Source organism: Trichosurus vulpecula, chromosome 1 (assembly GCF_011100635.1).
Source record: "Trichosurus vulpecula isolate mTriVul1 chromosome 1, mTriVul1.pri, whole genome shotgun sequence".
In the NCBI taxonomy this organism is placed as follows: Eukaryota; Metazoa; Chordata; class Mammalia; order Diprotodontia; family Phalangeridae; genus Trichosurus; species Trichosurus vulpecula.
In genome coordinates, this window is record NC_050573.1 from 394,759,446 (window position 1) to 394,775,467 (window position 16,022).

Consider the following 16,022-nt stretch of genomic DNA (forward strand, 5'->3'; position numbering starts at 1 on the left):
TTCTCGAGCTCACATCATTGTTGTAATAAGTCGTAACCTACTTATACATTTACGCTCTGTTTCTCCATTATCCGTTGGGTTGCTTGCAGTTTTGACCCTTTTGATGCTGTGGTAGTCTTTGATTTGTAACAATAGAGTATTTAAAAAATTGGATTTGGGTGTCATGGAACAACTTAGAATCTTTGAGAATGTTGCATGTTTCTTAAATGTGTTCAAGTCTTCTTTCGTATTCTTATTCAGTCCCAGGCCCATATCAGGGGTTTTTTTTGGAGAAAAGGTGGTATAATCAATTGTCTCTTGAGGCTTTGTCTAGTTTGATCTGTCTGCGATTCTTTTTAAAGGCCTGGGAGTGTTTAACATTTCACAATTGCCATGGATCTCTGTTTCTGGCCTTGACTCAGAGGAACGAACCAAAACTCCCTGAAGTCTCATCTGGATATTTCTGGAGTACTGTTGCTCCACCTTGGATGGCCACCCCTAATTCACAGTGTCTTACAAAGAACTCTCTCACCCCATTTCTCCATCTGGTTCCTAGCGAATTTCTTTCACCATCTCTGAAATGATGCTGCACCGGCTGTTTGTAACGGGAACACCAGGTGGCGCAACGGGTCACACGCTCATCGCTAACGGTGGGGACCAGATGCTTCCCTAATCCCCGACGTGGGCTCCATGTGTTCCCTGCTCGGAGGCGGGGCCTTTGCAGCCACAGGGAGGACTGTGTTACACGCTGTCAACCTGAATCTCAAAGCATTTATCTCCCTCCCTCCTGTGTGAGCTGCTAATCGCTCGTTTTACTCTGGGACAGACGAGAATTTCAATTTTCACTCCTCGTTGGGCAAAAGCAAGAGAATACAGAGCTGGTTGTCCCTGACAGTAACTCTTGGTTCCTGAGTGATACGATTGTAATGAATATCCCTAACGACTTGTTAAGGGCAGAAAACCAAAGGGTTATTGGCACTGTTTTTACAGTCAGGAAAGCAGGTGTTGAAGCCCAGCAATATGGTACAGTAGAAAGGACCTCCATTCAAAACCTGGTTATGTTGCTTAGTACCTAGGTGACCCTGGCCAAGTCATTGAATTTCTCTGTGCTTCATCTGTAAAATGAAGGAAGAGATTAAATGGCCTCAGAGGTCCCATCCAGCTTCTTAAAAATAGGGGACACGAGCTCAGCTCAGGGCAAAATTGGGAGATGGAGATACAGATTAGGGAATCTGTGACTGTGAAAGCCACATAAGAAGACAAATTCACTAAAGGTCGCTCCGGGTCTGTGGTCCTAGCTACTTCTTGCTATGTGACCATGAGTAGGTAACTTCACTTGCCAGAGTTTCCGTTCCTTCATTTATAAAATAGGAACACTACTTGTCCTATCTATCTCACAGGAGACCATTCTGTAACCCACGAAGCTCACTAAATGTGAGCTGCTATTATCGTGTTACTGAGATCAATAGTTACCCAGGGTTAGAGATAACTGGAAAAACTGGAACAGCTCAGTAGACAGCGGCAGAATAAGAACGTTTGTGTTGCAAGTGTTTCTTTTTTTAAATTTAATTTCTTATTTTTCAAAAAATGTGATGGTGGGTCCACCGGTGCAACATGTAAAAGAGTTTAACAAATTTCAAAGAACTATATTCACGGGGAATTGCCCTTTACACAATAGATGTTTCTGCAAAGGTAAATGGAAAACGTCACTGGCACATATAACCCTGTTTTCAACACACTAGGGGGAGCTCTGTATTTAAAGGAAATCTAGGGTGACTCCTTTAGTTAAGTGAAATATCCCCAGTCTATTTGTTTTAACTATAAATTTGGTTTTTCTTTCAGTCAAACATTCACCCACATGCCTCTCTGGTTGATCCTCCAGAAAACCACAGCAAAGAATGAGGAAATCAAGTGTGGCTAAAACAGTGTTGGCAGAGTATTACCTTCCAGCACATCTTTTTTTGTTACTTTCCACTAAAATATTGGACCATATCTCCTACATTCCTGGATTGTGGCCGGGGGGGGGGGTGTGGTGGTGGTGGTGGTGGTGAGGGGAGGGGTATTGCAACACAGGGTGAGGGAGAGAACTCCTGCTCTGAAGCTGGAAGATGTGGATTCCTTTCTAATTCTGTCACTTAATTTTCTGTGAACTTAATTTTCTTAAATTTCTGAATTTCTTAAATTCCTGGTCTCAGTCTCCTCATCCATAAAATGAGGGATTTAAGGTAGATATTCTCTAAGGGCCTTTATGGCTCCACCAATCTACGTTTCTACAAATAAATCAGGTGTGCTATTATGGGATTGTGAAAGCACGACCAGTTGTAGACAGTTCAGGGAAAGGTGAATCTTCAATCTTTAAAACTCCCAGGAGAAACAATTCTATCATGCCATGGGATCCCACCAGACCCATGGCTTGGATTTGACCCAGAGCAGATCTGGAGTCCCACATTGGCTCCTTTGACATCCTCCAGATAATCTGACAAAGCCAACCCGTTTTCTCCCCTTCCCCAAATGTTGGGATAGTGTGAACTCTATAATCTGACCCTTACCTAGATTTTCATTCTTCAAATTTGGTTAGATTCAGACTGGTTGTGGTTAGAGCAGGGCAACATGACCAGAGGCTATATGAACACTGGTTGGGTATGTTTTAGTGAGGATCTCATTGGTGAATGGAATGTGTATGTATACATATATATCACATATACATACACACACACACACATACGGTCCCTGCTAGCTCTCAAATTCTGTTATTGTGTAATATCCCCCAGACTGCTGGGTTCTCTTGCCATTTTCACTTCAGGGCCCCCTCTCCCTGCACCGCCCCTGCATCTAAACAATTCCACACTGAAATCTGTCTTCTCTGTTCTCAAAAATTTACAGAGGAGAAGATGCCAGTTTCCTGGGCAACTATATATCAGCAGCTCGCTGCCATCAGCAAGGGGAGGCTTTTTCTAAAGTTGACTTGAAGACCCCTGAGCTGCTATTCAATCTATGTCTTTCATAGGGTCTTCAATAGTGATGAAGTGCAGCAATATACCTGATACCTGATGGCACCAGAAACTATCCATGCCAGCTTGGCTTTTAGTCCTGTTAGGGCAAGCACACACACACACACACACACACACACACACACACAGAATGCATTGTCAATAGTGAGACTTCAGATTACAGAGGGTCACCCAGTTTGGTGGCATCTTCCAGATTTCCTGATCGGAACACTGGTTTGTCTGAATACGCTTGGCTAGAATTCTCAAGAGTCTTTCCTGTTACCGCCTATTGAGGTGAAACAGCCTGAAACATGGCCCCATTTTTCCTGACCTCCTAGACAAGTGCCCAGTGATGAACCTTTAGAATTAAGCTGTTTTCTCTGAGGAGTAGATTCAACAATTCCCTGTGGGCAGGGAGTGGCGGGGGGATGGGGAAGGGAGAGGAGGTAGGACAAGGGGGGTTACTTTTAGTTTCAAACCTGTAGCCTTACATAAACTCCCCAGAAAACTGACCTGGAGTGACCTTTGCTGATTTTATCTTTTTCAGTCTTTACTACCTGGTACATAGTAGGTACTTAATAGATGTTTACTGATTGATTAGATGGCTTTAATGGTCACTGATTCCCAAATCTATATCTTGGCCTCCCAACTTTGTCCTGAGTTCCTGTTCCATATATTTATTAAATTGCCATAGATCATCTCCACTTGCAGGGCCCATCAACACCTCAAAATTAACATGTTCAAAATAGAATTTGTTTTCTTCCCCCAAATGTATCTATCTCCTTAACATCTCTGCTTCCACCGATGCCACCGCCTTTCTCCCAGTCAACCCAGCTCGTAACATGTGGGTTAAGGGAGTTAATTATCTGCCAGTTCCCTTCAATTTTACCTACAGGATTATTTCTCTTTTCCCTTCACTTTCTTGGTGCAGTGGGAAAAGTATAAGCTTTGGAGTCAGAGAACCTGGATTCAGATGTTAATTTTAGCACTTACCAAAGTTGTGTGACCATGGGCCAGTCATTTAACCTCCTCAGGCCTTAGTTTTCTCCTATGTAAGGTGAGGAAATCTATGCCAGATGGCCTCTGAGACCCCTTCCAGCTCAAGAAGTATGAGCCTACGAACAGAGGTTGGGCTCAGGAAAAGCATGAGAGAAAGTGGCATATTACGATGTATCATTACTAATGGTCACACTTCTGTATAGCCAAAAACCTATTCAGGATATTCACAGTTGTTTTGCCTGAAACTTTTCTCTCGTCTTTCAGTTTGGATCTTGGTGATGGTCTTAGTCCCCAGAATGAAGACCCTCTCTGTAATATGCCAACTACTTCTTTCTCACAGAGACTGGGATGGCAAGGGGGTAAGGTTGGGAAAAACCCTGCTGAGTATGAAATCAGTGGATGGAAGTTCAGCCCCAAGGTCTGCTACTTCTTCCTGGTGTGGCCTTGGACGAGTCCTGTAATCTCCTTGGGCTTTGGTTTTATACCTTCCTGTCACCGGCTCTCCAGAAGCCATGGCCTGTGGGACTTAATGGTCTCGGTTCTGGAGCTCCCAGCCTAGAGACCATGCTCTCCAGATCAGTGGGTGGATCCCAGTATTTAAATGCCTGCTATATCCCAGAGATAAAAATGAACCAGTCCCTGTCCATGAGAAACTTGTTCCCATTCACATATAATATATTCTACATATTAATACACAATCCACAAATTAATATATTAATATACATATATTACCATTTTAACACACATTAATATGTAATACATATATTATTATATTAATACACATATGTTACTATATTAATATACATATATAATATATTCCACATATAATTAAACATAAAATATGTATGAAGTAAATGCCAAGTAACTTTTGGGCAGGTATTCTTTCAACTGAGGGGATCAGGAAAAGGGGCTTCATGTAGGAAGTCACACCTGAGCTGAGCTTTGGAGGAAACTGGGGATTTCAGAAGGCAGAAGTGAGGAGGGATTAACTTCCAGGCATGGGGCATAGCCTATGCAAAGGGATGGAAGAAGGAAGAGAATAAGCAGCTACTATGTGCCAGGCACTATGATAAGCACTTTGAAAATATTTTCTCATTTGATCCTCATAACAACCCTCCCTATGAGGTAGGTGCTATTATTATCCCAATTTTACAGTTGAGGAAACAGTTCAACACAGGTTAGGTGGCTTGCCCAGGGTTATATAGCCAGTACATACGAGACAGAATTTGAACTCAGATCTTCTGATTCCAGGCCCAACATTTTATATGCTGAGCCACCCAAGCTGCTTCAGACACAGAAGAGATATCATCTAATATGTTCAGCAGGTACGCCAATTTGGTCGGATTGCAACACGTATGAAGGACCATATGTGTAAAAATGCCGCTTCAAAAGCAAACACGTTTTCTTTCCTTCCCCCACCCCCGTTTCCTCTATAGTAGACAGAAAAGTTACTTACTCTTTGTATAGAATGTCTTACCTTTGGGAGTCGGTATTTTTCTCTGAGATGAACTCTGAGACACGCCCTCTCTCCCTTTTTCTGTGTAAATGCAGCATCCCTTTCCATTCTGAAAGCAGGACAGAACCAGAACAGACAAGGGTCAGAGGAGGAGGGGGAATGAGAAGGACTGGGGAGAGCTGCTGGAAGGTTCTAGGCCCCAAAGAGGCCACGAGGAACCAGTGTCAATCACAGCGAGTAGAGACAAGGCACTGACGGGAGTCCTCAACCCCCAAGTACTGACTGCCCCATTTTATAGGTATACTGTACAGGTATGTTATATGCATTTCAATGGAATGAAAACATCTTGTATATATATATATATATATATATATATAATGTGTAATAGGTACAATATAACATGTATAAAATATTATAGGTATTATTATAGATACAAATATGACATGTAGATGTTATAATATGTTATAGAACATATATATATATATAATGCTAAAGACCAACAAGCCTTCAGAACCAAAAGGAATTAAATATCATATATAAATGTTATATACGATATGTTATTTTCATATATATGTAAATAAAATAAAAACAGATTATAAATACTATATAAATATTATATATACATCATGTTTTCATTCCTTTTGGTCTTGAAAGCCTGTTAGTCTTTAACATCTCTATGATAAATATCACTGAGAAGAAGCTTTCTCTTCAACTGTTATTAACAGATAAATGCCCACCTTGGGCCCCGCTAATGACTACACAAGGAGAATGGTGTTGGAGAGCCCCTGACAAAATCACTATACTTTCAGACTTCCCTTGATGACTCCTCTTTCTCCTCCTCTTTCTCTTTCTCTTTCTCCTCCTCCTCCTCTCTCTCTCTCCCTCCCTCTCTCTCTGTTTCTGTCTCTGTCTCTCTTTCTCTCTGTCTGTCTCTCAGTCTGTCTCTCTCACTCTCTCTCTCTCTCTCTCTCTCTCTCTCTCTCCCTTTCCCTGTCTCTCTGTCTCTGTCTCTCCCTCCCTCTCTCTCTGTTTCTCTCTTTCTCTGTCGCTCTCTGTCTCTCCCTCCCTCTCTGTTTCTCCCTTTCTCTGTCTGTCTCTGTCTCTCTGTCTGTCTGTTTCTCTGTCTCTCTGTCTCTCCTTCCCTCTGTCTCTCTCTGTTTCTCTCTTTCTCTGTCTCTCTCCCTGTCTGTCTGTCTGTCTGTCTCTCTCTCTCTCTCTCTGGCATGTGGAGTCCAGTGAAGTCCAGGCCTTCAGAGGGTTGCTAACTGAATACCACTGTATAGAGAAAAGAGCTCTGGACAAGGAAGAGTCTGGGGCCTGAGTTCCAGTCTGGCCTCTGCCACTAGGGAGCTAGCTAATGAACAAGTTCCTTAACCTCTGAGGGTTTCCTACTCCTCGCTAGCCATTATGTAGCACTCTAAGGTTTGTGGGACCTTTTATTATCCCATTTGGCCCTCCCAATAACCTTGTGAAGTAGGTGCTATTATAACCCTCTTCTTTCAAAGGAGAAAAGTGAGGTTACTAAAGATTAAATGACTTGCCCATGCTCAAGTCTTTCTGGCTTTAAGCCCATTGAACCACCTAGTGGCTTCAAAGTAGCTGGGTGACTTTGGACAAGCCGCTTAACTTCTCTGGTCCTCAGTAATTAGGGGAATTGGACTAAATAATCCTTAAGGTTCTTTTCAGCTATAAAATTCTACGTCCTTAGAGATTTTCTAGTTATAGGATCGAAACCCTCCTAGGTAGCGCAGTGGATAGAGCACTGGGCCTGGAATCAAACAGACCTGAGTTTGAATCCTACCTCAGATGCTTACCAGCTGTGTGACCCTAGGTAAGTCAGTTGAGCCCTGTTGGTCACCACAGTTTCCTCAACCATAAAGTAGGGATGACAACAGCAACTTCCAGGCTTCTTGTGAGGAACAAAGGAGATAGATAATATTATAAAAGCATCTAGCATAGTACCTGACACATAGTAGGTCCTCAAATGCTTGTTTCCTTCCTTCCTTCTTTTGCAGATGAGGAAAGCGACATTCAGAAAACCAAAGTGACCGATGTTGAGCATGAGGGACCTCTGGCACTGAAAACCTCAGTGGAAATCCAGTGCCTTTTCCAGTATCTCCATTTCCAGGGGCAATCCATACACTATACGCACTTTATTGCCTACCTTCTAAGACCTTCTAAGAGAAATCTGAAAGCAATAAATTCATAGGATGATCATCCTATGGAACACCCTTAATTGAGAAGTAATCTGGTATTGAACCAGATACGGGATTGCCCTGGCCTGAAGTGGACTGCAGACTGTGGGCACCAAGACCCTTGATCTTATGACCTGTGCCTCTAGAACAGAACTGAAATGGAGGCAGGAGGCTAGGCAGAGTTGCCACTCATTGGCTTTTCTAGTTGGGCCCTCCAGCTCGCTATGGATTATTATCATTATTTTTTAATGGCATGGAGGAAAGGGTGCTGAGATCAGAGAAATTGGGTTGAAATCTCTACTACCTGTGGCTCAAATCCAGCGGCTCCTCACTACCTTCAGGATTGAACAGAAAATCCTCAGTTCGACTTTCAAAGTCCTTCCTAACCCAGCCCCTTCCTATCTTTGCAGGATTCTTATTGCTTACACACCTCCACATACTTGGTGATTCAGTGACACCAGCCTCCTTGCTCTTCTTCAAACACAACACTCCACCTCCAGACTCCAAGCACTTTTACTGGCTGTTCCCTGTGCCTGGAATGCTCTCGCTCTTTATTGCTGCTTCCCATCTTTCCTGGCTTCCTTCCAGTCCCAGCTACAATCCCACGTTTCTCAAGAAGCCTTTCCTGATCCCCCTTAATGCTAGTGCCTTCCCTCTGAAATCACCTCCAACTGATCTTGTGTATGTCTCATTTGTACTGTTTGCTAACTTTTGAGAGCAGGAGTTGTATTTGCCTTCCTTTGTTTCCCTAGCACTTAGCACATTGCCTGGCACATAATACGCATTTAATAAATAAACGCTTATTGGCTGTGTGATCTTGGCCAAGTCACTTCATCTTTCTGGGTTTCACTTTCCTCATTTGTAGAATAAAGAGGTTAGACTATATGATCTTTAAGGTCCTTTCTGGTGAGGGATCTACGATCCTATGAACCTTTTAAAAAATTCCCTTCCCCTTTGTTGCAGTGGTTTAATTTTTTTGTCCCCAGTGCTGGACACTGAAGGACAGTGAGAGATTTCATTCTGGGAATGACAGGATGGGGCCCAAGAACTTGGGAGGTCTAATCATTTTGAAAAGAATTATGTCTCTGGATGAATGCATATTAAAAAGAAAGCAAAAGAGTTAATTAGTAAAAAGTGAAAGTTTGAAATAAGAATCAATACCCCAAGGTAAACTTCCTTCCTAAATTAATGCCTTATTCTCAACTGAAATGTTAAAATTTTAAGAATAAAAAAAATTAATGAAGGCTACAGAGAAGCATGGGAAGACTTAGAAAAACAGATGCAAAGTGAAGTAGGCAGAACCAGGGAAATGGTATACAGAGCTACTACAGCAAGTAATTGGAAAGAACAGCCACAACAAACTGAAACCAAATACTGTGAAATTATAATACTCAAGCTTGGCCTTCCCAAAAAAGATATTTGAATGAACTTTCCTCCCTTTTTTGCATAGGTAGGGTACTGTAGCTGTGGAAATGGGAATGTAATACTAGACCTGGTTGATGCTTTGGTTAGTTTTGCTGAATTTGCTTATTAGGGCTTTCTTCCCCCTCTTTTTTTTCTTTTTATAAAGCATGAATCTCTGAGAGAGAGAAAGGAGTACATATTGAATGACGATGATATAAAAGCAAGAGCTAGTGAGAAAAATTGTAAAACCACCTCATACATCTCTCTGATCCTTCCCTTTCCATTCCTATTGCCAGCACCCTATTTCAAAATCTCTCTTCTGCTCAAAAAGCTCCCCACTGCCTAACAAGTACAGTCCAAACCCCTTATGCTGGCATTCAAAGCTGGTCCTAGCTGGGCCCTGCCATACTTATTCAAACTTATCCACACTACTATCCAAAAATCAACCAATAAACACTAATTAAGCACCTATGTGCCAGGCAATGTGCTAAGTGCTTGGAATACAAAAAGAGGCAAAGGACAATCCCTGACTTCAAGGAGCTTACAACCTAATGTCCAGTTTAGACAAAACCAATTTTTAAAAAATTTGAATATTAATTTGATGTCATACAAATCCATTATTTTCTCAATGTAGAGAACTGATTCTGCAGAAGCAAATCTACAATTTGTCTTAATCTTCCAGTCTTAGAACACTGACTGGGCCATGGGAAGGTTGTGTGATTTGCTCACATCACCCAGCTAGTCTAAGTCAGAGGTAGAATTTGAATCCTGATACCGCCGACTTTAAGATCAGTCCTATCCATTAGGCCATGCTGCCCCAGATGAATCCTCTTAGGGCCCTTAAGTTAAATGAACATTTCTTTTATGTCTATATAAGAAGGGAAGAATGAAAGTCACTTAATTTCTATACCTCCTGATCTTTCAAAACTTGCAAGGCAGCACAGTGTAGTGGAAATAAAACTAGATTTGCAATTAGAAGACCTGGGTTTGAGTTCCTCATCTGCTGCTTTAGCTACATGACCTTGGGCAAGTCACAAAATCTCCCTAAGCCTCAGTTTATTCATCTGAAAGAGACAGAGAGAAAGAGACGGAGAGACAAAGAGGAGAAGAGAGAGACAGACAGAGAGAGAGAGACAGAGAGAGGAGAAGAGAGAGACAGAGACACACAGAGACAGAGAGAGAGGAGAGAGAATCTATTTCACTGTCTATCTCATACAATTATTGTGAAGAGCTGATGAGACAATGTATGTAAAGTATTTTTTAAACACGTAGTGTTCTATAAAGGTGAAAAATTCTTATCATCATTATTATGGTTATTGTTATGAACCACAATGGCCCTGCCCTCTTGTCTGTAACTATTTTCCTCTATAGTCAAAATGTGACCTCGGGGTGGTGAACATACCCATCAGCGGATAGCTTCAAGCCAGATGAGGGCAATCCTGTCCTGAAGAAGGGGGTGGGGCTGGGTGACCTGCCCATGGGTCACAGACTAAATGGCTGAACTATTAATAGTGATTCATTTTCTAAGTTGTGATGAAGGAACTCCTCCTAGTCACAGAACAATTGGTTAGAGAGGAATCACAGAAACTCTACCAGGATTGGAGGGACTTGCACCCTAACCATAGTCCTTTTGACTCTTGGGAAGCTTGGCCTGGCCAGAAGAAGAAATTAAACAAACCTAGGATGTCAGTTAACCAGCCACTGCATCTAAGACCCAGAGTTCTGAGAAGCTAAATCGAATCACTCTTTATAAGACAAGGTGCATGGCCTAAAATGATGATCGAGAGATTGGTATTGTGCCGTCCATCAGTTGGGTTTCCATTCTAGGCCAAGAACCTGGGAAATAAATTAACTAGAAGCTGCTCTTCTTTGATTGTATGTAGGTTAAATATGAATATTTGTAGACTTAGAATACATGTACACACACTACATATATCCATGCATGCCCACACATATATACAAATACACCTGTGGGCAAACATGTATGCATATGTATGTGTTTATAGAATATATAGATATACCTGAGATGCTACTTTCTAGAGTAGTAGTCCTCAAAGCATGATCTCAGGATCCCTGGAGGTCTCCGATACCCTTTCGGGGAGTCTGTTCATAAAAATTCATATTGATACCAAGACATTATTTGCCTATAAAATACTCCTCCATACTCCAACTACATATCTGTATGAGCCTGGATTTTCTTTGTATATTTCAACCAAAACAACAGATTGCAACAGATCAAATACAGAAGCAGATATGAGAATCCAGCTGTCTCCTGTTAAGCCAGATATTAAAGAGACTGGCAAAAATATATAAAAACAACATCCCTCTCTAATTTTTTCTTTGCTTTGGAAAACATAGTTATTTTTCCTGAAATGTATTATTTATGTTAACATATAATGGGTTTCTTATTATTTTTAAATTAATAAATATTTTTTAAATTTTAGAAGTTTTAATTTCTAATATTGATAAACATAGATAGATATAATCCACACAAACAAAAAACTCTTTGGGGTCTTCAATAATTTTTAAGTGTCCTGAAATCGAGAAGTTTGAGAACTGCATTTCTAGAGTGATTACTGTTTCCTCATTCTACTTGCTTTTCTGATGTGGTGGAAGGTTATTACAAATGCTTATACTGCGGACTGGAAGGGTCCCAAGCTGGTCTAAGGCAATGACTTTGCCCTGGGACATCATTGTACAGGAGCATTCCCTCTTCTTCAAGGCTGCTCCTTTACATAGCCCCCTCCCAGAGGCTGGACAGAAACATTCATATCATACAGTGGGAATGGTGACCATTAAACCTAACCCTTTACATGCCTTAGACTCCCCCAGGTCATTAACCTTTTCACCTATAATCACCTTAGCACCAGATTTAGAAAATCATTACATAATTGATCATTAGTGAAACAGCTGTAATAGCAAAACACAGTATTAGAAATGCTTGTCCTTGAAATCATAAACTGTCCACTTCAAACTTTAAGCGAGGGGTATTTGTTTCACTTCTGAGTTAAACACACTTTTAGTTAGCTTTTCTTGGTACTAAAACATAGGTGGATTTTACTAAGCTTTAATAATTCACTAATTCTCTAACTTGGAAAGAGTGGTTTTCTCCCAAATGATATATTCATTATCATTTTCAATAAACTATTATTATCATGGGCTTTAAAGGAAATGGAAATATATACACATGTGTACTGGAATATTACCAGACTGATTTGTTTTTTCCTTTTTCAAATTTTATGGAACTTTTGGGAAGATAACTTTTATGAGCCCTATGCCCTTTTCACTTCTCTAATGAATGCGTGTGTCACTAAATCACCCTGAGTCTTATGCTCCTCATCTGTAAAAGGAAGAGGTGGGAGTAGACTTTCTCTAATGCTAAAATCTCAACACTCTATAATTCTGCACTCCCAGTTTTCTATGAACCGCACCAGAAAAGAAAGAAAACTGGGCTCACTTCTCCTATTTATTTATTTTTAATTTAGAAGGTGAAAATGGATCATAAAAACCAGCAGTTGGCACAGCAGGAAAGAGTACTTGATTGAGAGAGAGGGAACCTGGGTTCAAATTTCATCACTTACAATTATTACCTATATGATGTTGGGCAAGACACTTGACCTCCCTGGAACGTGGGAGTTCTACTAGATCACCTGTAAAAGTCTCTTCCAGTTCATTCCTGAGCACGACACTATGGAATTCAGATTTAAATTTGCTTCTCTGGCCCATGCCTGATACACCAAAATGAGCTCTTTCTCCATCCATCCAAGCAGAACACAACCAAGCCAGCTAGGCATTCACTCACTACGCAGGGAAGGGGAAGGCAGGGAAGGCTTGACACTGTCTTCGGGGATTTCTTTTGGGGTTGTGCCCCAATGTTGAGTATTGCTTTTCTGAATGGATATTCAGGACATGAAGAAAAACAGAGCTCTGTAAGAAGAAGGGGGAAGCCTGGCACCTGGGAGGGAGAGGAAATGAATCTCAAATGCTCAGTTCTCACAGGCTTGTCTTGCTCCAAAAGAAGAATCAAGGTGCATGTACTCACTTCTCCTCAATCATCTGCTTTTGATATTCTTCATACTCCTCTCTAGTCATTCCCTTTGCAGTCGCAGGATCGGTGGTGCCGCCTTCTTCTTTTTTCTCTTCTGTACCACCGCCAAAGCCTAAATTCTTGACCTGGTCACTTAACATGTTTTTGATGAAGAAAGTCATGGTGTCTTCCCAAAAAAGTGAAAACTAAGCCTCAAATAAAACCTCAAAAAAAATTCTCAAAATTTACCCAAAGATAGCAAATAATTTAACAGCAAAAGGCTTTCTACACAGCCTCATCAGCTCTTCAAGGACATAATGATAAGGAAAAGAGGATGCCAAAAATGGTTTGTCGGCCATAAGCTGGATTAAAGCGGCGAACTCCTTAGTGTATAGAGGCAGATGGTTCAGATTACTCTGGGGGAAAAGCCCATCCCACCATCATTAGATGCAACTGACTACTTTCTATATCCTTTTTTGTAAATGTCATTACAAGTATAGCAGGCTGCTCTCAGGAACTGTTTGGTCATAGGTGGACTTCCAAATTCCAGCCCTTTAGCACAACATTCCTATTGAAAACAGTGCAATGAGCTTTGAGAACCAGAATGCTTCATTAAACAAAAATAATCCTTTCTATTTATCATTTTATCTCATTGGGCTCTAAGCACTGGGCAAGGATTCGCTTTTGAGCTTGCTTAGTTTTTGTCCTGGTCGATAGCTACCGTGCTGGATACCATGACAAACTTATTTCTAAGCCTAAAAGGAAACTGAGTGGTCCCTTAAACCGCAACTGTGTGCACTGATGGATAGATGGATGACCTCTGGGTCACATGACAACAAGATGGTGGACTAGACATTTTCTCTAATCCCTATGACCTTGTGAATCTCTCCAAAACAAATTAGGCATCAAATGCAAAGCAATTTGAGCTGACCCTGTGGTCTAGGACAGGGCTGTCCAATCTTAGGTTATCTTAGGGCTGCATTAAAATAAAATAATTATATGATAGCTGCACCCAGAATAAAAAATACAGTACACTAATAGAAAGTGGGAGAACTCACGTAATCAATACGACAAGCGAAGGTGTGAAGCACAAAAGCAAACAAAAAACAACAAAGCGACAACACAACAGCATAAAGGTAGGTGCATACTGACTAGTCTGCATCATACAGATGGAACACATCCCACGGATCGACTGAAAATTCCGTGCGATATGTTTTGTCTGTAATACTGCTTAAAAGCACCAAAGAAAATTAACATTAACAGATTATTTATTAGTGATGGAATTAAAAAATCTAATACTCATTCCATGCAAATTATTATTTTATCTTTTTGCTCATGAAAATTAAAACCCATAAGCCAGCCGCATAAAATCTCACTGTGGGCCACATAAAATCGCATTGTGGGCCGCATGTGGCCTGTGGGCCATATTTTGGACAGCCCTGGTCTAGGACACTCAGAATCCAAAAGAAGGTTAAAAACAAACAAACAATCCAGGAACTGATGCTCACTAACCCTGAGCTCAGTCAGTACCCCTCCCCCACTTCTCACCTTACCAGTAGCAAGGTTGTACTAGCAGACCCAAGGATACAACATTACTTATATCAAACCCTCCCTACACCCCATTTCTTCCTCTCTCTTTCCAGTGCTGTGGAGATCCCAGCTCTAAGCTGTGGATGCTTCCTTGGGCTGTCAAGACAGCTAGCTTGGCCACAACCCTTCAGGAGCAAAAGCCTGCCAGGGGCTGCAACCCAGGAGCACCAGCGTTGTAAAGCTCTGAATTGCCAGTGCCAGAGTAAACAGGCTCTGAACTGCTAATGCTGGGTTAGAGAACTGAAGAACAGAGGGAGTTGGACAAGTCATCAACTTGACACCATGTGCATGTGGATCTGTGCAGAACTATACCAAGCCTGAAGAAAATGACAAGACAAAAAGCCTTAACGCCACAATGAAGGAAATAATAGAAGAGAACTGCCCCAAACTTCTGAACATAGAAAATTAAATTCAAATTGAAAGCATTTGCAGATCAACCTCCAGAAAACAACAAAGAAAAGCACGAACTCCAAGACACAAAGTAATTAAATTTAACAATTCAATTTAGAAACAAGTTCTGCAAGCCATCAGGAGAAAAAACTTCAGATACGAAGGAATGGACCTTAGAATGATGAAAGACTACACCCCTCAAGAAAGGAGAAGGGAATGGAGTAATTGCGCTGAACAGCAATGGAGCTCAGGATACCACTCAGGAAGACCTATCCAGCAAATCTGAGCTTAACCATACTGGGCAAGGAAAGAACGTTCAGTCATAAGGAGGTTGAAACATTTTCAGAAAGAAAACTAGGATTGAAGAGATTACTGACTTCTTAAACACCCCAAACAACAGCAATGCAGGAGTGAATAATTATTATGAGGCAAGAATAGCAACAGCAACAAAGCGACAACAGAGAGACCACTAGTAAGACTTCTTTTTAAATGTGCACGAGACTAGTGTGAAAATATGTTTAACATGAATCTATATGCAGAAACTATATCAGCTTGCACACTATCTTGGGGCAGGGGGAGGGGAGGGATGGGGAGAAAATTTAGAACTCAAAATCTTATGGAAGTGAATGTTGAAAACTAAAAATAAATAATTTTTAAAAAAATGTGCACAATGAGACAGGTGAAGGTGGAAATTTGGTAGAGGTAACATTGAAGAGGCAGATGGAGGGAACAACACCAATACCCTTGTGACACTCTGCCTTCAGGTGAATTGATGCTTTTTTGTGTGAGTAAGGATTTTATTGTTGAATGGGGAGATAGAGAGGAGTGTGTGATGTGCCAGGGTCCAAGGGCTAGCCTTGGGAGGAAGGTGACCTTTGCTGCATAGTCAGGGACATGATGGGGGAAGAGCCTTACCATGGGGCAATGTCCTTTGATACTTGCAGTAATTGGCATTGTTCTGGAAATGAGACACAGTGGAAAAGGGGAATCTG

General features: G+C 41.3%; 1 protein-coding gene across 1 annotated transcript in view; it reads right to left on the bottom strand.

Moving 5' to 3' along the window:
• Window positions 1–13,232, bottom strand: part of CPLX4 (complexin 4) — a 42,886-nt gene extending 29,654 nt beyond the window's left edge. The window contains exons 1-2 of the mRNA XM_036745852.1: window positions 13,066–13,232; window positions 5,446–5,533 (exon numbers count right to left, since the gene is read on the bottom strand). Coding sequence (XP_036601747.1) covers window positions 5,446–5,533; window positions 13,066–13,232 — 255 coding nt within the window. The remainder of the gene's footprint in view (window positions 1–5,445; window positions 5,534–13,065) is intronic.
• Between the last annotated feature and the right edge of the window lie 2,790 nt (window positions 13,233–16,022).